The 25,718-nt window shown below is 41.3% G+C and overlaps 1 protein-coding gene across 17 annotated transcripts in view; it reads right to left on the bottom strand.

The window, feature by feature from the left end:
• TMEM131L (transmembrane 131 like) overlaps positions 1-25,718 on the bottom strand; it is a 75,553-nt gene that overhangs the window by 26,077 nt on the left and 23,758 nt on the right. For 9 of the 17 annotated variants that reach the window (XR_014529896.1, XM_083519860.1, XM_083519846.1 and 6 more), the window contains exons 4-12: positions 15,514-15,582; positions 14,261-14,384; positions 9,602-9,712; positions 6,075-6,152; positions 4,582-4,735; positions 4,415-4,473; positions 3,913-4,021; positions 2,707-2,812; positions 22-175 (exon numbers count right to left, since the gene is read on the bottom strand). Coding sequence is in view for 16 of the 17 variants with exons in the window: in XM_083519860.1 (XP_083375986.1) it covers positions 22-175; positions 2,707-2,812; positions 3,913-4,021; positions 4,415-4,473; positions 4,582-4,735; positions 6,075-6,152; positions 9,602-9,712; positions 14,261-14,384; positions 15,514-15,582 (964 nt within the window). In the remaining variant the exon portion in view is untranslated. Of the gene's footprint in view, positions 1-21; positions 176-2,706; positions 2,813-3,912; positions 4,022-4,414; positions 4,474-4,581; positions 4,736-6,074; positions 6,153-9,601; positions 9,713-12,780; positions 12,898-14,260; positions 14,385-15,513; positions 15,583-25,718 lie in introns of all 17 variants that reach the window. The other 8 variants (XM_083519845.1, XM_083519853.1, XM_083519854.1 and 5 more) reach the window with 1 other exon arrangement.

Genomic DNA, 25,718 nt, shown 5'->3' with positions numbered 1-25,718 from the left:
AGGCTTACAAGAAAAACTCACCTTTAAAATATCCTTTGTTTCTCTTGAAACATATACGTCATTTAGCACAATGCTAAAATCAAAATTGTTGGAAAACCATATTAACCAAGATGCAGAAATACTGCGATGTGGTTCTATATAAAATACCGTTGCAAATGGATCGATTCCAACATACCTGTAGACAGAAAACAGTTCACTGCTGTTATTTACTTGCAAAAAATCACACCCTGCCTTATGGTCTAACCAGGATCTTTAAAGCGTACCTTTTTATTATTGCTGTTTATCTAATAATATTGTCTTATTTGATTATAATATTTCTGTATTGTTGCGTGTGCATATACATACATTTTTCAGACTTATAAACCACCTGGTGAGAGTAGCATGCCCTGGAAGTTGCATTAAGAATTATTCAAATGGACGAAATCAAAGTAAATATAAGGGTAAGATCACAAATTAGATAGGGCTGCTTCACATCTGCATACATCATTTGCATCACAGGTGAATATGTGAACTACTTCACTGAAAGCCTATTTGAAGGCAAGGAAGAAACTTCTATCCATGCTATTTGATTTGAACTATGTCTTCCACATGAGCCAGGACATCACGTGATGTTGTACTCACAAAGTGTGACTATGCACACTTCATAAGTAGAACATCTGAGAACATAGGTAAAGGTAAAGGGACCCCTGACCATTAGGCCCAGTCGTGACCGACTCTGAGGCTGCGGTGCTCATCTCGCTTTACTGGCCGAGGGAGCTGGCGTACAGCTGGTCATGTGGCCAGCATGACTAAGCCGCTTCTGGCGAACCAGAACAGCACACGGAAATGCCGTTTACTTTCCCGCCGGATCGGGACCTATTTATCTACCTGCACTTTGACATGCTTTCGAACTGCTAGGTTGAGAGGAGCAGGGACCGAACAATGGGAGCTCACCCCGTGGCGGGGATTCGAACTGCTGAGCTTCTGATCGGCAAGTCCTAGGCTCTGTGGTTTAACCACAGCGCCACCCGCGTCCTGTCTGAGAACACAGCATGTGGTTCTTGTGTTTCTTTCCCTAGATCAGGGGTCTGCAACCCGCGGCTCCGGAGCCGCATGTGGCTCTTTTACACCTTTGCCGCGGCTCCGGGGTGGATACTAGCGAGGGGAGGAGGCACATTGTGCGCCTCGACACTCCCCACTGTGGCGGGCGCTGTACTGGCTGTGACGTCGCATGGGGGAGGTGCGTGTGTTAGTCCCAACGTCACCTTCCCACCCGCTGTCAGATCGCGGCTCTGAAGATATATTTGTTTTAAATGTCGCAATGGTTTTGCGGCTCCCAGGTTTTTTTTTCCTTCGGAAACGGGTCCAAGTGGCTCTTTTTGTCTTAAAGGTTGCAGACCCCTGCCCTAGATCCACTACATTGGAAATATCTCATACATAAGCTGGCTTGGTCATGTACACAGAATGGAAGATGGCAGGATTCCCAAAGATGTGTTTTACAGGGAGCTGGCTTCATGCACCAGGCCTGCTGGCTGACCAACTCTGTGTCATGAGACAAAGGTTCTTGAGAGCAGAAGAAGTAAGGCAAGGCCTACAAAATCATTCAAGCCTGCTAGCTGTAACCGTTTACAGCAAACTGCAAAGTCACTGTGACTCCTGACTTATCTTGAATGCCCTATAAAAGTAGCCAGGCTCTCCATGGGCCTCAGTCAGTCAGTGCCTGTTTGTCTCTGCCAGTGTGTGTATCTGTATTGTTTAAGGCAGAGTGGCTCCAGGACTCCAGTTAATCAGTAACTAAGACAATGCCTCTGTGAAGAGTTAGATAGCTGCTATGAGCACTCTGTGTATGCTCTTTGACTATACTGTTTATGAACAACTTTATTTTCTCAAGTAAAAGTTTTATTCTGTTTATAAAGAAGACTGCGAGATTAATTTACCACTGCGCGACACTCTGCGTTACAGAGATGTCTGCAAATGTGACACGAAGGCTGGCAACATTAACTCTGCCATGTGGAAATCACTTGCAGTGTCTGGAGACAGAAAGAGAGGTCATGTATCCACAGCAGTGACCGCTGGGAGAAGTGCAGAGAGAAGAAATGCCATGGTGTATTACTAACAGTGAAACCAGACACCTTCACTTGCCCCAGCTGCTATAAAACAGGGCTTCCCCTTATTAGTCTCTACAACCACCTCTCCAACAGTTTGACTTTACCCCCAAAGGTGTACTCTTCCATTGTCTCTCGAGACAGACAGCAATACAGTGGTACCTCGGGTTACATACACTTCAGGTTACATATGCTTCAGGTTACAGACTCCACTAACCCAGAAATAGTGCTTCAGGATGAGAACAGAAATTGTGCGGTGGTGGCGTGGCGGCATCAGGAGGCCTCATTAGCTAAAGTGGTGCTTCAGGTTAAGAACAGTTTCAGGTTAAGAACAGACCTCCAGAACGAATTAAGTACTTAACCCGAGGTACCACTGTACATGGAAATCTCTATATGCCCTGGATATATAATGTGGAAGTGGGATTTGTAGAGCTCCATGACATTTAAAGAAGCCCTGCAAGTCATTTGTGCTCTGCCACATGAACTAGTCCAGAGCTAGAACACCCTTCTGTTTTCACACAAATTACTATATAGAGCATGAACTTCAAAAAGTGTTCTCAACTTCTTTCCTTTGGTATATGTTTAATAATTTAAAATGGCAGCATTAAACAAAAAACCTCACCCTTCCATTACAGGATGGGAATGGCATGCTTTTGGCAAAGCTGTACTGTCTAACAGATTCGTCCTCTCATTAGCAGTGTGATTGCTTCTAGGGCCACACAACGTACCTGTGCCAAGGAAAACAGACATCTTATTGTAGCACACACTTTTTAATATATAGTCTGAGAATGTTGTTATTCTAAGGAGGCTAAATGCAGTGCTCTTGATTCAGCCTTATCTACATTTTGACGTTTTATTGGGTGTTCAAAGGGTTCCATTTTTCCTGCACAGTTATGCCAATATCTCAGGATATATTACTGATTGGGATGGAATGTGATACAAATCAAACAAATGTGGGTTCAGAATGACTAAATCTCTCTCGTTTTGAGAGATTTCTTGTCTGAGCTTTTGCAGGTTAACTCCAGAAGCATGTTCCACTGACTTCAATGGGGCTTAACCACATCAGCCCTATTATGTGCAATCAGGCTATACTACGGAATTCCTCCTTCTGTTTCTGCATCACAATAATGTGAGCCCATAGCCCATTTGTTTACTACAATTTTAAGAGCTTCTTTCCCCAACTGATGAACACCAGTGCATTGTTAGGTAATGTGGAGTTTCAGCAGACTGCAGTTCTATACCAAGTGCTGGAGGAGCAGAATTACAGATTGATATACAAAGTTGCACAGAGTGACTCAGAAATAAAATGGAATTATTTTTTAATGCTCAAATACAAGCCAAATCTTGAGATCTGTGCACACTCCTAAAGCATTTGTCCTTGTTTATGAATAAAACCAAGGCATTTGTAAATTTCATAAACATAGTACGTAACATTGTGTTGTAGGTACATTGCACATAATAGATTTACAGCACAGCACTAAGTGCCATCAACTTTTGTGCAAGTTACCAGCAGGCAAGCTTAAGTTGACAAGAATGCAAGTATTTCTGACAAGAATGCAATTATTTCATCTCCCCACACACCACTGCACAAAAAAATGTTTATTCCATGGCTTCAAGATGTCCTGAACTTTACATCTCTCTTTTTGGGGCTGTGGGGGGTGGGGGGGGGAGAGTAGAGATGTGCTAGAAGTGGTCATGAAAATGGACACTTAATATATAATCTTCAGGAAGTGTATCTGTTACATGCCATATCCTCTTTAATAAACTTTGTCATATTGTATAATGGGGAAGGTATACATCAGACTATGTTGTATTGAATACACTGTACCTTTACAAACAACAGAAGCAACTCTTGTGAAATTTGTGGTCAGTGATGGCAGCAATATTGGCTCAAACTGCACAGAAAATTTTCCTTCCTGTGACAAGTGTTTTACATCCTACAAAGAAATCACATTACATTAGTATAATGCTATAACTGCCTTAGCTGCTGTGAAGTTCATCTTCACGACAATTTAAACTGCAATTTGTCAGATCAAATCTCAAATCATCTACATTCACCCAAGGATAGTTCTTAAGCTAATTATGATACTCTTAACAATCAGACGTGGATCCCTTTTGTGAATCTGATAAAAGCTATAGACTCATTTCCCAGAAAAATGCACACAAACATATACATACACAATTTTACATGCAGTTTCATTTACAACATTGGGTGGGATAAATTGCACCCGGTTCAAGGAACCCCTGAAGCCATCCATGGACTCCCTAGGGTTCCCTGGACCACAAGTTAAGAACCCCTGTACTAAATTATATATTTTTAAAAAAGTTACCTGCACATAAAGAAGGTTGCTCCCTGAATGCAACACATACAAGACTACTGGGGAATCATCTGTTCAAAAAAAGAATAACAGTCAAAAGGTCAAACCATATTTTTGTCCATTACTGCAAGAACATACTATATCAATGAAACATACATGCAGACACATCTTGGACTTACCAGAGGTCTGTGTTTTGTCCATTGCTACATAAACTACAAAAAGGTTTTCCAGTAAGTACTGTCTAAGGTCCACAAATTCATGTTGCATATTTTCCATTTTGACCATTAAGCTTATCTCTAGCAGCATTAGGCCATCAGATGCAAAGCAGCAACTCTAATGCAAAACAGAAAGGGAAATCCAAAAAATTATTCACATGAGAACAATCAGAATGATTCATTCAGAACTGCAAGACTTTGACGTGCTTTCGAACTGCTAGGTTGGCAGGAGCAGGGACCAGGATGGGTGGGTACATAAGTGTATATAGACATGTACACACAGTTTTCTAACGTGACCATTATATCTTTCTTCTAAAAGTTAGTTTAGCACCTTCAAAAGAGAATTACCGTAAATCTACAGGCACATATGGACAGTGGACAAGGCAGACCTCCACTTCTTAATCCACAAAAGTATATTCCAGTAAGAGTGTGCCTTTTAACTGTTAGACACTTCTTGACATGGAATGGCAACAGGGGTGCCAACTTAAATAAAATATTGGGGGGGCAGGTAAACCCCACCCTACATAATCGATCACATGATGCGATGCATGCACACCATTTGAAGGGCAGTGCCCATAAACTTAAGGGGGGCAGCCCCCTCAATTATTTTACGGGGGGGGTGAAAACCACTTGGCCCCTAGGAGTTGGCTCCTATGAATGGCAAAATGTGGGAACTGGTGACAAGAAACTTTGAGCTAATCTTCAGGTCACACTGATGACAAGCAAAGGACAGTCTGTCTTATACTGTACATCTTTAAATATATGATAGATTGTATGTATGTATATATGCGATGTAAGCAAACAGGAAATCACAGAATTTATGTTCTAAAATAGGCAGAGTGATTTTCTAAGTTGTGTGTGATAGAGGTAAAGAGGCAGAATCTAAAAAGGAAGCAGTCATGCTGGAAGAAAACAGATACACTGAATTAAAGTTACTGTGAGCAGATAGAGCCTAGGTCAATATGGTAGTTGGTAATTTCCCGTAGAGAAAATATTTGGGAATAAGCAAAGATTTGGGAATAAGAAATATCCAATCTAGATGGTGAATGGCTCAATGAATCCATGCAGTTCCAACCTGAATATTGTTGTCTTCCTTATAAAGACAACAATATTCAGGTTGGAACTGCATGGATTCGTTGAGCCATTTATCATCTAGATTGGATCTACTTGATGGCATGCAGCCATAAAAATAGCACAGCTAAGACATAGTCCTCATAATGATGTTATGGCTTTTTGCACGGTCAGCATCAGATTCGGCATAAGACATTCTTAACGACCAAAGACAGGCTGCAATTCAAAAAGTGAATGATGCCAGTCAGATCACAGTTGGCAAGATCAATGGGGGAAATTCCCAAAGAATTCAATGCACTACATAGAGTGTACCAACGTAACTTGCTCATTATGCCAGCATACACAGGATGAAAGGGATCAGTGCTTTGAGGAGGTATACACCGTACCTTAAAATGCTGATACAATTTGTTAAGTAATCGGCATTCAAGACGAACTTTTAAGTGACTGACATTCCTAGTTTCTGCCTGGAAAAACAAACAAAAAACCAGAGTCAAAGAAGGTCAAACCAGTATGGTGTGTAGACATGTGATGGAGTGCTTAGAATGTTAGACTAGGACCAGGTTTCAGATCCTCACTTGCCCGTGACGCTCACTGGGTAATTTTGAACCAGTGTCTGTCCGTCTGCTAGGGTTATTGTGAGGATGGGAGGGGGAAAGCAATATATGCCATCTTGAGCTCCTTAGATAAAAGTGTTATAATAAATGTGATAATGAACTCTACATTTTTATTATCAGCAACCTTGACAATTATATAATTCTGACAACTTTTTATAGTTGCCTTCTGTGTTTTACGTGGTCGATTACATTGCTACATACCTAAAATATTTTAGCAAATTTAACCATATGCCAAAAAACGGATCTATTTTCAAACAAATATGGCAACTTATGGTCCTAAATTTGGTCCTCAAGGTTACTTAAGAGCTTGTATACTCTATATAAATCAAGTATTTTGAAATTAAATTCACTAATGAACAGTACCATTGCCAAAGTCAGCTTTCCATTATACCAATTTATTTTCTGGTTAAGAATCCTTTCAAATACCCATGAGGGGGAGCTATAGCACATCTAATCATACCATTATTTAACCGTTTAATTATTTGCTGGTTCTTTTTTTCAAATGTGAATCTCAATTTCTTCTCCTAAACCCACCACATTTTGCAGGAATTCAAGGTCAAAAGGTGGGAACAATAAATGGTTTTGTCCTTTATAGATACATGAGAACCATCAGAAACCTTCACATAAACATTCACAATGAACAGCCACTTATCCATGCAATAAGAATTGCAGAACATCTTCGGTGCCAACTCTCAAAGAACAGAGTATCTTCTATGTAGCTGTTATGTTACAGAATAAACTGCCTTAGTGTTATTAACGCTAAAGCCAGTACACTTCTGTTGCCACATTTAATATAGCAAACCTGTTCCCCTTGCTTCTGCCACAGCAGGCAGAGCCAGTGATCGAGTTTGCAATAATTTCATAAAGCATTTAAAGTAACTTTAAGGGATAAATAAATACAAATCCATCCTTTCCTCTGTGTGTGTTTTAAATACTTGCAAACAAAACTTTGCTCTGTGCAAAGCAGACGCATAAAAAGTGGCTCAAACCAGATTATGAAAATCATTGCTGCTGCTGCTGCTGCTGGACAAGCAGCAGAACAATTACATAGATGTTTCCCAACAAGGTAGACCCACAAGCATTGTTACACATTTCAGTAACGGTAGGCATGTTTGTTTTTGCACTCACGTAGCTTCTCCCTTTATAAAATGCATGTAATGCTTCCAGTCAAGTTTTCAAGTATAAACTCAGCAAGATGACATCCCAGCTGGCACTGGCCTAGCAACCATTAGAGAAAAACTAGCCTAATCTTTAGCTGTAGATTTCAAGATTATTTGACTTCGAAGATTCTAACAACAATATTTTAACACCAGATTATTATTTTATTTTTTTTAATGTACAAATGAGGAGCTGGGTCGCAATATGAAAAAAACTTGCTGTGGCAAAGGATTCAGGTAGGTAGCTGTGTTGGCCTGACACAGTCAAAATAAATAAATAAAATTTAAAAATATCCAGTAGCACCTTAGAGACCAACTAAGTTTGTTCTGGGTATAAGCTTTTGTGTGCATGGTATCTGAAGAAGTATGCATGCACATGAAAGCTTATGCCCAGAACAAACTTAGCTGGTCTCTTAAGGTGCTACTGGACAATTCTTTAAATTTTAAAATTTATTTGCTGTGGCAAAGTTAGGAAAAAGACCCTGAGCAACACTCTTAAAAAAACACACTAATTTTGAATGCCAGGTCCTGCCCGGAAATGCTGGAAATAGTACTGGAACCTACAGTCTCCAGTGCGACAACTCTGGACACAATGGCACTGCGCAGGATTTGTCCTGCTGACTGCAAGACCTCGAGTTCCCCCCCCCCACACTAATCATGAGGTAGTTGAGGGCGGTTACCTATTCCCCTTGAGAAGTACATAGAACTAGGGGGAGGAAACTGGTTTATCTGATGCCCTTTCCCCACTTCCTCTTTCACCTCTAGGTGCTTTTTAAAGCTCAGACTGCTACGCGAGCTGCTGATCTGAGCCTTGAAGAGGAAGTGGAGAGAATGTGTTGCTTTCTCTCTGTCTGTTTCTTTTTTCTTGGGCTGGTGGGGTGGGGAGCAGGTAGAGATTGATCCGGAGAGAAAAGCAAGATGCTGAAATTAAATACTCTATTCTCAAGGGTTTATCACAAGACATTGTGTGTGTGGCCATAGATTTGGAATACACAAAGGAGCTTATTCAAATCCTGGCCTCTTCTGATCTGCACAGCCTGTCTGTTTGGTCCACATCAGGGTTTACCAACATTTTGGGGCTGGGGGGCCAGATTTGGGGGGGGGGGTTGAGTGTGTGTTATAGGGCACAAAGAATGAAGGTTACTTCCATACATTTTGCCTGGTATGCAATTTTTGTTTTGTTTTGTTATTATACTTCCATTTGCCTACAAATCTATATATACAGTGGTACCTCGCAAGACGAATTCCTCGCAAGACGAAAAACGCGCAAGACGAAAGAGTTTTCCGTTTTTTGAGTTGTTCCGCAAGACGAATTTCCCTATGGGCTTGCTTTGCAAGATGAAACGTCTTGCGAGTTCTTGCGAGTTTGTTTCCTTTTTCTTAAAGCCGCTAAGCTGTTAATAGCCGCTAAGCCGCTAATAGCCGTGCTTCGCAAGACGAAAAAACCGCAAGACGAAGAGACTCGCGGAACGGATTAATTTCGTCTTGCGAGGCACCACTGTAATCAGCAATGAGAAGAAATATTGTTATTCCAAAGAGCAGCTACTTCTAGTGTACCGTCATACCTCTTGTTGTGTTTGCTTCACGTTGCGGATTTTCGGGTTGCAAACGCGGCAAACCCAGAAGTGTATACTTCCGGGTTTCGCCCCACGTGCATGTGCAGAAGCATTCTGCATGCTTTGCACATGCGTAGAAGCGCTCTATCCTGCTCCACGCTTGCGCAGAAGTGCAGCACTAGTTGCAGACATTTCGGGGTGCAAATGGCACCCCTGAACGGATCGTGTCTGCAACTAGAGGTACCACTGTACTGGAGAGCAGCAAAGGGCAACGCAGGAAATGAAACAAGGACATGTGTGCATAGTACCTGGGGTTTCAGTGGTCAGTGGTCAATTGTGCAACTCACAGGAATGATTATTGTTCCTCCATTTGTACTGTTGCAGAGCGAGATGCTATCAACAATACTACTATCTCCCTCCCCACTACAATATTCTGCCAAGAATCAACAACAATAGCCCTTAAAACCCCATGGTACCATTTCCATTAACATTAAACAGAAAGCTGAGGTACAGTTCTTTTTGAAAAACAAAGCAACCTTACATGGTCCCTAAAATATAACTTTTTTTAAAAAAAAAGTTACTATACCAGTGTCTGTGAGATCTGGATACTGTTGATATGTGGAAGCAGTAAATAAGTATTTGCTAGCTGCTTTCTAGAGTCTTCTGAAATGGTCCTTGAAGTTCCTGTTCCAAAGACCTGGTGTAAAACAGTACATTACATTCACTATTTTCAAACAAAAATAACATGCTTTAGCATGTTACATGCTAAAATAGCAGAATATATTGAAATTATTCAGTAACACACCTGCACCAAATGTTCATATATAAAAACATTTCCAGAGTGCAAGGCCTCTCCGCACAATGGTTTACAACATTTTTTCCCGTTTATTGCTTCTTCAGCAATATTTTAAAAATTGGGGGAAAGGTTCTGCTTCACTAGGTGATTCCAGGCAATTGGGGATGACTGTCAATGTGATTATATTAATGCCATGTGGTCAGTAAGATATGGCATGTGGTGACATCACAATGTCAATTCAGAGTGAAGGTGATTTCTGTTTGAGCATGAACTAAAAAAAAATGTCCAGACCACAGCTACCATATTGAACCATTTTAGACAATTTTATATGCCATTCCTAAAAGTACCACTTTTCATCTACCTGGGCCAGGTCTGATAAACATAAAAAGAGTAAGAACAAATCTTTTGCATCAAATAGCAAAAGATGCATTAAAATGTGAATAGGACTTTCACAATGAATAATGTGACAGAAGTCTCCAAATAGGCTGCTGAGGGGAAACTGAAAGATAAGTGTACTAACATTTGTTTCTGCTATTTAGATGGTTATATAGTATTTTACTTGGACAGTGGCTTTCCATATGAGATTTCTAAGGAAGAGGGAAGATAATCTCCTAGTAATTCTTGCTGAAGTGGTTCCGCAGTGCGAGTTATGAAACTAAAGCAAGGAGATCAAAGACAGAACAGTCTTTTAAACTAATGATTGTGGTTCCATAAGTCCACTTTTCTGACAAGTGTTACACAAAAATCCCCTCTCTTGAGCTCTTATGAACTAGGACTTGGAGAAAGCAAAAAAAAGTATATATATATCTCTCTCTGCGGCAATAATCCAAACCAAACGGACAATTTCCCCTTCCCTCACAGAAGCTGGACTGTTTGGTTCCTAAGGCAACTGAAGAGAATCAAGAGGAGTGAAGGCACCAGTGGCAGGAAATTTACTAGAGTAAATTAACATTCCAGGGTAGCCACAGTTGCTTGGTCAAGAAGAACCAGAGGCTTTGCCACCTCAGACACAATGCAAGTGAGATTACCATTTCACAAAAATTAACATGGCAGTTTTTAAAAATTATTATTATTTACAACGTTACGATCTCTGAAGCCTAGAACTCATTCATTTGCCTTAGTACATGCAAAAAAAGGGAAATGGGCATAGCAGATGCAGTGTGGGTTGGTGGCTGCAAGAGAGGTGATCACAGGGGAACAGCAGACAGATGTGAAGGAACCTCCTCCAGCATTATTTGCATGACTTTCAGTGCATGTTTATTCAGAAGTGTTGGTGAGGCTGTGGGAAAGTATTTCTAGCACTTATTCATGAGATGGGTGCTATAAACAAACTAGGGGGCTAAAAACAGAAGAATTCATACTATATTTGGGGGTCTTGGGTATTGCTGCCTGAACAATTCAAATTAATAACTACACCAGGTGTCACAAGAGCAACTGAGTATCAGCTACAGTTTTCTAATACATCTGAAGCACTTTCATTTAGCACATAGTTTTACATAAGAAAAAGGTGAAGGAAACTTTTGTACTAGATATGTAATTATTTAGAAACATTTATGATGAAGGCCCAAGTTTTAAAAGCATATTATATTATTATATTATATTATATTATAATTTACACAAGTAAATATTATTTTTTCTTCTTTTTAAAGCCCAGTTAAATGTTACTAACCTTTTGTTTCTCTATTATTTTAAATTTTTTATTCACAAATTCCACAGTAAACTTTTTTTAGAACTCCTTACAGATCCCTTCAGTTTATCAATGAAGTGTTATTGATCCAAGAGGTAGAGTGTGTGCAAACCTGTGACACAATCCAGATCACTGAGAAAATTCTCTTCTGCTAGTCCCTTTGAAGTGAATGCAACTGAAGGGTGGGTGTGTTTATTGGGTTGGTTTTATTTTTATTATTCATTTCATGTTTTTATATTGTGATTTTATGTTGCAACCGCCCCGAGACCTGCGGGCATAGGGTAGTATACAAATTTAATAAGTAAATAATGAATGAAGATCCCAAATTGTCTTATACATGCACAATGCAAACTGGTGTACAACACCAAATTTTGCATGCAAAGTTTGAGATCATAGTGAGTGCCAAGAGCCCTGCTGGTTCAAACCAAAGGTCCATTTAGTCACATTATGCCCTCTTACATGGTCAATAAAATATGTATGGGAAGCGTGTAAGAATGACACATGTGCAATAGCAGTCCCCTGCTTGTGCTGCTCAGCAACTGCCATTAAAATACAATGCAGCCCTTACTGCACAAGGACGATGAGCAAAGGCACAGCCACACCCTGCCTCTGCTTCAACTGAGGAGTCTTTAACTCATCATGCCACGTCCAAGGTTTGGAAGGAGCAGGAAGGCTTTGTGTAGTACACTGCAGTCATCCTGGCTCCAGCAAGCGATATGTGCTATAAGATCCAGATGTCACTGCATAGACAATGGCAGCATTGCCTTAGTTCTCCAATCTACTGAGGTACAGCCTAGGAAGACCTTCAGTTATAAAACTGGGGCATAATTCCTTGTATAATCTGTATAACACGGATTTTCTGGATGTCTCTACACTTTTTTCTGTAGCAGCAAATAAATCATGGCCAAGCAGGGCTACATATACTTTTAGAACTACTGTATTTAATTGTCTGTAATGCTTAACATGGAATACAAATCTCCCCCCCCCCCCCAGGTTAGAAAGGCTTACTTGAAAATGTACCTACAGGATGGTTGTCTTCAACTACCAGAGGGGAAAGTCACCCACTTGCTTCTTCTCCAACACAAATGTAGAAAATTTTTAAGCCATTTGGGACCAGAAAAACAGACCCCTTAAAGCTTCAGTCCCTTGGAAATCATAATGCTCTCTGCAAGTATTATTCATGACCAAGAACTGCTGGCAATGTTTCCTGGTTTTGCCCACTATTACGTCATTTGAAAAACAAATTACCTTCTAAATCTCAAGCTGATGAACAAAAGATTACCTGATATGAAAATATTCCATGAGATGAGGTATTTATAAATAATGTACTTTCAAAACTGCCTTCTTCTAATGGAAGAAACAGTACTCTGAAACAATTTTTTCCCATTGCTGGAATCACCTACAGATAAAATAAAAGTATCTGGTGTTCAATAGAATTAATTGCATTAATTTTATTACAGACTTGTAAATTTTAAAAAGTGGGTCACCACCCACCCCTTGCCCCACTAGACTAAATATAGTGACAGTGGTCCATAGCCGCCATGCTCCCCTGCACCTTCCTATATGTAGTCTGAAGAGCAATAAGAAACAAGGAGGGGCAGCTATAAAGAGACTGCATGCTAAGACAGAGGCTGGCTTCAAATGCAGCACTAAAACATGACTTAGCATTATAATCGTAACAACCAGGAACCTCAGGCTCATATGCCCCCTCCTCCCTTTTCCTACATGTCACAATAAGAAGCTTTCAATCATGGTTACCAGCAAACCATAGCAGCTTGCCAATGTACCCAAACTTATATAACCACCACTATTTAACTTAAACCAGGACTGCAAGTCACTTTACTTACAGAGATACAGTCTGGACCCAACCCAATCATGGTTTAGCATGATATGAATCATAGCTGTCAACTTTCAGATTTGAAAATAAGGGATCAGCAGCCTCACCTGTCCTGGGGACAGTCTGCGGGATATTTAACAATCCGGGATAGCAGCAGGAAGAAGTGGGAAACGGCACTGGAATAAGGAAATTTCCTGCCCCCCAAAAAGGGAAGGTTGACAGCTATGATATGAATGAGCTTGGGCTTGCATGCTTCCCCTCAGCCCTCTCCTCTGGCTCCAGAGCACAAGGAGGAAATTGGAAACATAAACTTTAAAGGAGCATATCATTACATCCAAACTGGGAACTCTCATAAGTTTAAACGATTGTTTGTTGAAACAACCACAGTTTGACCTTGGCTCATTTCAACAAATCATAGTTTAAACAAGCTACATGTGTAAAAAAATAACCCACTGTTAGAAAATAAAATAAAAGCTAGTTCGTTAAAAACAAGAAGCTTCTCATAGCAGAGGAGAGTAACAAGGGGGGAAGGGCAGAGTCTTCTGAGGGAGTAAGAGTCATTTGGAGGGCGGAGAATGATTGAGCTGGAGGAGAGAAGACAACTGACAAGGATGTATTTAGTTTTAAGTGTATTGGAATCCAAATGCAGGTGAAGCCACAAGCAACAGGGGCTGAAAAAGCAACGAGCAACAGTAAAAATTAGATACTTCTGAGGGACACAGAAAGCATTTTTTTTTTGGCACCGAAAATGTATGGGGAAATGTTCAGCTCAACCCTAATAGAAATAAATGGGAAGACCAAGAACAAGCTGATGGCTGGGAAAGTAGGAAAGAAAGACCAGTTAGCTAATGCTTTAGGGCCAAGGAAAGCATGAAACTCTGGCACTCTGCCCTAGCATAGTTTCCAAAAGTACATCAGCACTCACCCTGCTATGAACAGGAGACACATGAAAATGCCTAGTAGCTGTAAACATTGAATTCACTATTACATCTTTATCCTTACTAGGATTGTAAGCACATAGCATTTTAGCTTTAGGCAGTCCCAGCAACCTAAGGGAGAGAAGAAAGGGAAGTATTAATGGCAATGGAAAGAATGCAGTCATGTTTTCCACTCCACACGCAAACATACAGTGTTCAGAAAAACCCCTACAACTTGGGCCCATTGGAATTTAAACCAAAGATAACTTTGTGATACAGACACAATGTAGTTTGGCATGACATGAACAAATCCAAGCCAAAAGCCACCTCCTCCTCATCCAGAGTTCCCTTTTCATGAGAACCAGCAGAACATGGTTATAGCTTGCAGGTAATCCTGGGTCCAACACTGTCACTTGAGGCCCAGGAGGCCTTGATGGCTAGGAGTGCCTATTTCTAATTCCAACTGGTTCACCAGCTACAGCCTCTTTTGGACAGAGATAACTTGGCTATGGAACTCCACGCTCTGGTAACTTCCAGATTGGATTCCTGCAGTGCGCTCTACATAGGGCTGCTCTTGAAGATAACTCTGAATGCAGTGGTTCAAAATGCAGTGGTCAGATTGCTGACTAGGGCTGCCTTTAGAACTCTTACGGTTGTTCTAAAACTGCTATGTTTGCTGTCAGTTTATTTCCAGGCTCAATTCAAGGTGTTTAGTGTTTAAAACCCTATAGGACTTAAGCCCCCAAAATCTGAGAGACTGCCTCCTTCCCTACAGACCTTCTCTGGGTGTTAAGATCAGAAGGTGGACCCCTTTTGGTGGTTCTGCCCTCCTCAGAAGTACAAGGAAGGGTCCCCCAGAAAAGGGTGTTGTGAAATTCCTTCCCACAGAGACGTGTCTGCCACCTTCATCTTTCAGCAAATGCTGAAGACACCTTGCTCTTTGACACCTGAGATGGTTGTTTTCAAGACCCATCCCACTCCTGTGGATGTAACTTGTTTTAACTGTTCTTAATTCAGAATTTTATATGGTAGCAACCAGCCCTGGGGGCCCACTGGTGAAGGGGAGGTGGTGTTATTATTATTATTAGTTGTGTGTTGCAATCCTGCTTGAGTAAGAACTATGTACTCTAAGCTGTCAAGGAACCGGACACAGAAAGGAGGGTGGAAACATTGTATGCAATGCAAAATGGAAGGGAATTAACAGACTCTTCTGGGGAAAGAATTTCCTGGGATACAGAATAAAAGTATGCAAAATACTCACTGCATTCCAAAATGGAGAATTGAAGGGTGAAAATGAAGGACCCTCCCATTTGACATTTTCGCAGAGAAGCTGAAAAAGAAGAGAACAGTAATTATAAAACCATATCCCTTTTCACAAGATCTCAGATTATATGTAGACTGTACTGGCATCGCTCGATTTTCCTTTAAGAATACAAGGAAAATCAAGACCATAACTGCCACGCCACAATTCAAAATTAACTCTGTCAAAAACTGTTACTGATTCACGCAGCTTCACTCTAAAATACAGTCATACCTCAGGTTAAATATGCTTCAGGTTGAGCGTTTTCAGGTTACTCTCCGCGGCAACCCGGAAGTAACGGAATGTATTACTTTCGGGTTTCGCCACTAGCGCATGTGCGCAAAATGACGCCATGCGCAGAAGCAGCAAATCACGACCTGCGCACACGCGGGTTGCATTCTACTCAGGATGTGAATGGGGCTCCGGAATGGATCCTGTTCGCATCCAGAATACACATGCACAATTAATTATTCCTAGGAACCCGCAAGCACAAACCTGGAATACAGGCCTGACAACAGTCCCATTCAGGCATTCAGCTGAAGGTGTGAGAGCATTGGTGTGTACAGGTGCACTACCCTCAGTCCCAATTTCCCTGCCTGCTTCATCCTGACCTTCCTACAGATAAAGTGGGCTGAGATGGTGCGTACATCACTTGCCTCTATTCCATTTATGGCATGTCTTTTGCTGAATGTCTGAAGAGAGCTAATATGCTTAGGCAAAAGGCTGTAACAACCAAATCAAATTAATAAGTACAACATAAGCAACTGGGACAGGGGAAAGGGAGAAATCCAATTATAAGCAATAAAATACCATAAACTTGATATACTCCTCATAACAGCTTAACATATTGATTTGTACAAAATTATGTCAGATTCTGAAAGTTGTATTCTCCTCCCGATGCCATTTAGTATTCAAATTTTTATAAGGGATAGATCCAAAACTGTATTCTGAACAGAAAGCAGCACAACCCCCACCTTCCGCTGAGAATAGACAAAAATAAATAAATGATGTGGAATAGATCCCACATCAACAGTCCTCAAATGCAACTCCCCTGGTTCATAAATAGCCTCATGACAACTGTGGATAACCATCGTGGGCATTGTTCAAAATCAAGAGGAGACTTATAGAAACTCTCGGGTTAACAAGAAATGAACTCTGATAAAGGTCAAGTTCGCACATAACAGTAAGCTTGGCTCACCTAACCCACAGTGTGAAAAAGCATCATGCTATAACACAACGCATTTGCTTCCACTTTACTCCTCCCTTGGTGCAATGGTAGGGAGAAACCCAGGGAATTAAAGCTCACAAAGCAAAACACGTCAGCAAGGAAGCAGGATTTTACTCCTGGAAAAATAGTTATAAATATATTTGTACTATCTGAGGAGAAACCAGAGCATGTTGTTGTTTGTTGTTTAGTCGTTTCCGACTCTTCGTGACCCCATGGACCAGAGAACGCCAGGCACTCCTGTCTTCCATTGCCTCCCGCAGTTTGGTCAGACTCATGTTTGTAGCTTCGAGAACACTGTCCAACCATCTCGTCCTTTGTCGTCCCCTTCTCCTTGTGCCCTCCATCTTTCCCAGCATCAGGGTCTTTTCCAGGGAGTCTTCTCTTCTCATGAGGTGGCCAAAGTATTGGAGCCTCAGCTTCACGATCTGTCCTTCGAGTGACCACTCTGGGCTGATTTCCTTAAGAATGGATACGTTTGATCTTCTTGCAGTCCATGGGATTCTCAAGAGTCTCCTCCAGCACCATAATTCAAAAGCATCAATTCTTCGGCGATCAGCCTTCTTGATGGTCCAGCTCTCACTTCCATACATCACTACTGGGAAAACCATGGCTTTAACTATACGGACCTTTGTTGGTAAGGTGATGTCTCTGCTTTTTAAGGTAAGGTGATGCTGTTTTAGGTTTGCCATCGCCTTTCTCCCAAGGAGCAGGCGTCTTTTAATTTCGTGACTGCTGTCACCATCTGCAGTGATCATGGAGCCCAAGAAAGTAAAATCTCTCACTGCCTCCATTTCTTCCCCTTCTATTTGCCAGGAGGTGATGGGACCAGTGGCCATGATCTTCGTTTTTTTGATGTTGAGCTTCAGACCATATTTTGCGCTCTCCTCTTTCACCCTCATTAAAAGGTTCTTTAATTCCTCCTCACTTTCTGCCATCAAGGTTGTGTCATCTGCATATCTGAGGTTGTTGATATTTCTTCCGGCGATCTTAATTCCGGCTTGGGATTCATCCAGCCCAGCCTTTCGCATGATGAATTCTGCATATAAGTTAAATAAGCAGGGGGACAATATACAGCCTTGCCGTATTCCTTTCCCAATTTTGAACCAATCAGTTGTTCCATATCCAGTTCTAACTGTAGCTTCTTGTCCCACATAGAGATTTCTCAGGAGACAGATGAGGTGATCAGGCACTCCCATTTCTTTAAGAACTTGCCATAGTTTGCTGTGGTTGACACAGTCAAAGGCTTTTGCATAGTCAATGAAGCAGAAGTAGATGTCTTTCTGGAACTCTATAGCTTTCTCCATAATCCAGCGCATATTTGCAATTTGGTCTCTGGTTCCTCTGCCTCTTCTAAATCCAGCTTGCACTTCTGGGAGTTCTCGGTCCACATACTGCTTAAGCCTGCCTTGTAGAATTTTAAGCATAACCTTGCTAGCGTGTGAAATGAGTGCAATTGTGCGGAAGTTGGAACATTCTTTGGCATTTCCCTTCTTTGGGATTGGGATGGAGCAGGAACCGGCAAGCCACTCCAGTATTCCTGCCAAGAAAACTCCATGGACAAAGACAACCAGAGCATAAAGTTTATCAATTGGCATGTTAAGACTTAATTTAAAAGGCTTGTAATTAAAATCAGCAGTGGAGCTTCAGAGGTTCCCATAATTCAATATGCTCTCTTGACTTTCTACCCAGCCAACTTGGCACACCTTTCCAGACCACCTGCAAGTTTGTGTTCCTCCCTCTTTTGTTGCTCAAAGCTTTTATTCCTAATATGAATGATTGTAAAAGAGCCAAAATCTGTGATCCTATGGACACTTAACTGGGGTAAGCCCTACTGCAGGGGTCAGCAAACTTACCACACCTCGGGCCGGTGTCTCCAGCGCCGATCACGCAGTGGGCCAGAGGGTGGGGGAGCGCGTGCCCATACGCGTGCGCACATGCTATTTCTGGCGCACTTCTGGGTTGAAGGAGCACCGGAAGTAGCTTGTGTGCATGTGCACCAGAAATAAGGCTTGCGCATGCACACAAGCTATTTCTGGTGCTCCTCCGACCCGGAAGTGGGCAGCCGCACAGCGCAGCACCAGCAAGAGCGGGCGCCGGGTATTGCCGCAGGCCGGATAAACAAGTCCCTTGGGCCTTATCCTGCCCTCAGGCCTTAGTTTGGGGACCCCTGCCCTACTGTATATAGTACTTACTTCAGAGTACATATGCAATAGGGTTGAACTAGTTTCTAAAAGAAGATTCTCACAAATATATACATGAAGCAATTATATATGCTCCCCCTCCCCCAAACAATTTTATGGTCTAATAGGTTCTTTGCTTTCTAAAATGTTGATAAATAAAATCTTTTTAAAAAAAAACCAAGCAGCAATACATATTTTTGTTTGCTTATTTTTATCTGCAGTGGGGAAATCTTTCTTGCCAAGTTCTCAGAGGTTTTACATTTCAGGTTTTTTAGAATTTATCCAAAAACTTACACAGGAGCTTGAACCTAGTTTTAATCATCATAGGCAAAATGCCAAAGAAAAGCACATGTTATTGCATGCCTAGGTTTGTGATTTTCCCAGTTCACTCCCATGAACACAAGGCCTATTCCATACACACAAGCCTGCAGCTACATTGATTTCAATAGATGCCAAACAGCAACACTGCATGGAAACATGACTTCATCGTTAGTTAGTTAGTGTGTTTTTTAATGCGTTTCTTCTCCACTTTTTATCCAAGGGGCTCAAGGTGATGCACGTGGTTCTCCCTCTCCCTAGCTTTTCCTCACAACAGCCCTGTGAGGTGGGTTAGACTGATTAACAGTGGCTGGCCCAAGGTCATCTAGTGAGCTTCATGGAAGAGCGGAGAGTCTCTCAAGTCTTAGGCCACCACTTTAACCACTACATGACCCTGACTTTGTTTTATTTATTTATGTATCAGTTCCATTTACAGACCATTTACTATCTGAATATCTTGAAATGGTTTACACTAGATTAAAATACATAAATATACATCTAAACACAGTAAGTACCATCAAAACCACATAAGTACCATCAAAACATGAATACATAAACAATACCAATATACCTAAAAACAATATTGATAAAAGTCTAAGAGCACTACAAGGCAGTATAATGTGAAACTACCATCAAAACAACACGCATCATTCATTCATACAACCAGCTCAACCCATCTCATTCATGCTCCATTCCACACAACTAGTATAATCATTCAAGACCTCAAACATCTCCATCAACCAACCACATGGATCTACACCACTCTAAACCAGTGGTGTCCAAACATTTTTCAAAGAGGGCCAGATTTGATTAAGTGAAGGGCTGTGAGGGCCGACCAAAGGTCCAACCAAAGTTATTGACCTTTTTTAAGGATTGAAGTTGTTGACCTTTTTGTTGTTGGGTTTCTTTTTTGGGAGGGGGGGATTTTACCCCAGGAAATAAACTGGATTAAACCAACCGGATTAGGCCCCTGAAATGGTATTTGGACATGCCTGCTCTAAACCATATGCATAGACGTTACTCTCCCAAACTCTAAAGTAGCACTGGGCTCGTGCCCCACATCCCTGGTACCATCAAATACTCTCCTTCCCTTCTCTCACTTGAGAGGGGCTGAATTCTATACCAGAGCAGGCTTTCACCCTGGAAAATATGAAACTACTTCCTTCCTTCCTTCCATCCACCCACCCATTCACTCACTCTCAACTACATGACCATAACATGCATTGCACTGCACAACCTCAACTCTTGATAAGTACCAAATCAGCACTGGAAAAAGTCACAAACACCAGTGACACCTTGCTGGCCAGCATCTCATGCTCTGGCTACTCCTCCCCCATCCTACCCCAATATAGGTGCTCATCAGAGAAAAGCGGAACTGTGTTAACATCAAAATTGAGCTCAACAAAACTTCTGTCATCTTGTCAAGTCATTGTTTGTTTGTTAAAAAACAAAACACTGGCGCTATGGTTTTAGGAACCATTTGTCCAGATCAAGAAAAATGGACTAGAGAACTAGTTCTTCCTGTGCTTATATTTCATGGCATTTAAAGTGACAGGCACAGCTGTTTCCCATGTACCTCCTCTGGTAGTAGACCATTATATTCAGATATGGCCACAAACAAGAACCATTTAGTTTACTGCAAAACATGAAAAAGAACACGTTGCCTCTGCAAAAAAACAAAAACAAAAAAAACCCATAAGCAGACAGAAAGGCACTTTAGCTCCAATCTTCAAAGTAACCTCCACTGTTTTTCCAGGTGTCATATAGTTCATTAGGGATAAGGCTTACTTATTCCTCTTTCTGAGTGAACAGGAGAGCAAATACAGGAGATTTGCATGCATAAGATTTGGCAATTTCAACTGTACTGAGGGAGGGGAGCATCTTGAGTATTGAATGATGGGCAGGTTTTGTGAGTCTGAGGGCACATACCCATTTACTTTTATCTGCATATAACACCTAATATACTTGACATACATTTATGAACATTAGGTGATAATGAAATCTAAACAACATACTGTTTAGCATAGCCTCTCGTAGTGCCAACATGTAGTAAGAGATCAGGATCTAACGAGCTTACCCACATTCTGCAACCTCCAGAACAATTTATGTGGTAGATGTCATGTTTTAACGGAGACCTGCATGTGTAGACCCAAGTTCCTGCAGCCTCAATCATGCAATTTATACTGCCCTGCCCTGCTGTTTTTATAACCAAATCTGTGTTAGCCTCCAATTTGTGCATGCAGACCTCTGTTCCAATATGTACATGTCAGCTGTAAGACTAGTCTTGCATAACTCTGATTAGCCATTGTGCATAGGCACCATGTAGTCTAATATCAAACCGGTGCTTCCGGGGGGGGGCAGATGCCAAAGCTTTTGTTAATGTTGTGTATTGCTTGTTGTGGTTGTTGTTGTTTAGTCATTTAGTCGTGTCATGACCCCATGGACCAGAGCATGCCAGGCACTCCTCTCTTCCACTGCCTCCCGCAGTTTGGTCAAACTCATGCTGGTAGCTTCGAGAACACTGTCCAACCATCTCGTCCTCTGTCGTCCCCTTCTCCTTGTGCCCTCCATCTTTCCCAACATCAGGGTCTTTTCCAGGGAGTCTTCTCTTGAGGTGGCCAAAGTATTGGAGCCTTAGCTTCAGGATCTGTCCTTCCAGTGAGCGCTCAGGACTGATTTCCTTAAGAATGGATAGGTTTGATCTTCTTGCAGTCCATGGGACTCTCAAGAGTCTCCTCCAGCACCAGTATTAAGTGCTAGCCCTGTACTAGAACTTCATCATCTGGAAGGTGGAAATAAGCCGCATGAGGGCCGGAGTCAAGTGAGGGGGACCATCTAAATGGGTGGGGGCACCAGAAGGATGTCAGATGGGGGAGTGGGTTGATTTTCTGAGATGCAGCAGGAGGAAAAGAGCTGCCCTGTAATGCAACTGAGCAAAATGGTCAGCGTCTATAGAAGGAAGTACCATTCCTGTTCTGGACACACTTGCCTGCTGAGTTGCCACTCCTACAACAGAACAGCAGCTGCCCAAGTTTCCTCCACCCTCCTGGCTCTAGGTATGCTTTATTGCCATGCCCATTCCTCCTTCTCAGACTCTCTCCCCTTGGCAGCATAAGCTGATAAGCAGGCAGACAAAAGGAACTTGCAGGCGCACTGCTCTGGGAGCAGGCAGCTGAGAGTGCTGCAGGGCTGAGGGGGGAGGGATCAAGCAGCTCTTTTGCCTTCTCTCGCAAGATCTGGCCACCACTTTCTCACTATCTGCAACACTGCTGCTGCCCTGCGGAAGATGCTTATGAATAAAACCATATTATGCACTTACGCCCGTCAGCAGTGGTGCATATAGAAATGTGTTTTAAAAAACAAGATGGACAGGGCAGATGAGATAACTGACAAGAGTCCCCAAACCTACAGACACTATCAGTTTTACTCATCGAAGAGTAGAGAGAGATGGTGATGAAGACGCTGGCACAGAATTGCATTTTAAATGTAATAGACAAACACAAAAAAGGAAGGATGGAATAAGCAGAACATGAATGGGTCAGGATAGGAAATAAACTGTTTCAGGAGAATGTCACCTGGATCGTTCGCAAAAAAACCCCAAGTGACCTAATAATGAATAAAGGGCTAATGTGGAAGCACTCCTTGTTTGTATTAGGCATAGTGAAAAAGAGCAAAAAAGTAATGTCAATAGGCACTCATGAAAATATTTCCCTAGTTAATCATACTAGTAGTGAAATGAATACAATGCCATAGGAAAGTAACAAAAGAGTTAAAAATACATTGTGTTAGCATCATAGCATGTTGTTGGGTTTAGATTAATTAGGGTTTGTATTGACCTTAAGGCTCACTGTGCTGAAATATTTTCAAGCCAGAACTCTAATATTTCACCTTCTTGTATATGTGTTTATTACAGCAGTGTGGTGTGAACTTAGAATCTCATCTCCCAACAGAAACCGGGATACAGAAAGAAGTGCAATGTAATGGCAAGGTAATAGGAAGTTAACACACTTGATAAAAAGGCTATTACATCCAACCAGAAGTAGTTACCTCATTTCTCAACAGAAATTGGGAGGCTGAAAGGAAATGCAAGGTAGTTTCAAAGTAATAGGAAGTTAACACACTTGTTTCAAATGTCATTACATCCAGCTACCTGTTTTTGTGTGCATGTATCTACTGATGCTATCCCTATTTCAATCTTTTCAGAACCAGTTTAAACTAGGCCATGAAACATTACATAGCCTAAGATATCTGGAAATGCAAAGTCAGCTAGATCAGTTTAATTATTAATACAGTATCCACATTCTGATAATAACATGTCACTATAAACTCTCCTGTTGGTTGTCAATTAAAACCATATTTTGGATCCTTCAGTTTTCTTCATAAGTGAAATAATACAGAATCAGGAAATAGTAGGATACAGCTATGACCTGATAGACCCTGAAAGATATGCAATGCTTTCCAGTGCATGTGATATATACTATAGCATGAAGAAGTAAATTGTTTCCCTTCCCCCGATTCCATCCTAAAAAGGGAAAACAGCCAAATGGGAAGCTAAACAAAGCCTGAAAAATGTAAAGCCAAGTCTTGCGAACTTGCAAATTCTCATATGGTTTATACATTTCATTTGACATACCTCAGCTCCATCAGAAAACAGCATGCGATTTTGCATGTCATGCAAGAGTAAAAATTCAATCACAACTGATTTGTACAGAATAAAAACAACAACATAAAATGTTACGTTCAGGAGTAACGTAATGATCTCAAGAGTCTTCAGCGTGAATCTTTTTTAAAAAACAGGAAATAAGAGTGATACATGCGGTTGAGAGTATGATATGTGTGTGGGGGGAGAGGAATCAATGTTATAGATATCAAGTCAGCCATGAACAGAACACTGGGTGGCCTTAGACTCTCATTCTCAGGATCCCATCCGGAATGCAGCCTGGCCCTATTAGAAACCAGACTGAGCCATTCATATTGTCTTTGAGACCTGGAAGACCTGCTCCCTTGCCTTGCATTTTTCCATCAGGCCTGGCAGGGTGGGGCCCTGACTCCCAACTGCAAAAGCTGAGGGTGCTGAAGAAGCCAGAGATCATCTTGGATGCCTCTTAGTACAGATCCAGGTCACTGAGTCTGAGCTTCCGCAGCTGCCACCTGCCGTGAACCACCCTAGGCAGTATTGGTAGCAGCAGCAGCAGCAGCAGCAACAATGTCCTATGCTTAAGATAATATTGTATTGTCTTGCTAATTATGCTGTTTTAAATGTGCATTTGACTTCCTTTAGTAATGTTTTCTCTTGAAATGTTTAAGATTTTAAAAATTAACATTACATGTGCAATCCGTAGTTGATCTCCTTTGCAATGTTTTATTTTGAGATCTTTTAAGATAATATTTTAGTTTCCTGTTCATTATGTTGCTTTGAATGTATACATTTGACTTTCTTCAGTAATGTATCAAGGCAGCAGGTGTGAAGAGCTATACAAATACAAAGGACCTGTTTTTCTTATTAGTAACCAAACTGCCATACTACAAAAGTGACTATTTATCTTATTGGGCATATCTTAGCTGTTCATTAAGTCAGGTGACCGTGGAACAGATTAAGTGTATTTACACAGCGATTTAGCAGAGCAAATGGCATGCAACACTACCTCCAAGAGAGTTGCTTGTCAAATCATTATTCACCTGATCCCGTGGCATTTTGCAACTCTGTGTATGTGTGTCATATATTAATCACTATCTGGGGTGGGGGTGGGGGGCTTGAGTGTGCACACAGAGCTTCACAATTAATTTCAATGGAGAGACAGTTCTGGGCATATCCTTTGTAAGTTGTTACCCTGAAGCAAAACTCTTCTACAGGAGCTCCCATAGTAACACAAACATCCTAATACAAACACTGTTACAGGTGTTAATTAACCCAAGCAATGCTGAGGTGTTTGAGGTAGCATTTCATGCTCCTGTGCAGTAGTCACTATGCTAATTTTGCATCTATTTCAGCTTTAACATAATTGTCACATTTCTTTTTTTACATTTCATTTCCATGTGTATTATACCTACCAACAGAAGATGGCATTTCAGCCATATTATAAAGTAGGCTCTGGTCCACATGCCACAATAAATTTGTTATTTTGGAAGGTGCCACACTTCTCTTGCTTTTTTAACACTGTTTTGAGCTGCAGCCTTTGTTTTTGCCACTACAAACTCATATTTTACCTGCAACTTTATCAATCTATATTGCCCCTTTGCATATCCTACCAAATGAAATTCTAATGGTTTCCATGGTATAGTTGGTTTTTTCCCTTAACATAGGGTAGAAAAGGCCAACCATTTTTATGCTAAGAAATGGAGATGAAAGACAGAATTGTTTTTGTGCTCCTACTGAAGTTGTTTGCAATGCATGTTTCTTTATCAGTACTCTGCTTAGTGGTAAGATAAAGACAACATGA

This window comes from Podarcis liolepis (assembly GCF_965112155.1).
Source record: "Podarcis liolepis genome assembly, chromosome: 9".
In the NCBI taxonomy this organism is placed as follows: domain Eukaryota; kingdom Metazoa; phylum Chordata; class Lepidosauria; order Squamata; family Lacertidae; genus Podarcis; species Podarcis liolepis.
Note: the sequence above shows the minus strand (reverse complement) of the source record. Positions and strands in the feature narration are given on the sequence as shown.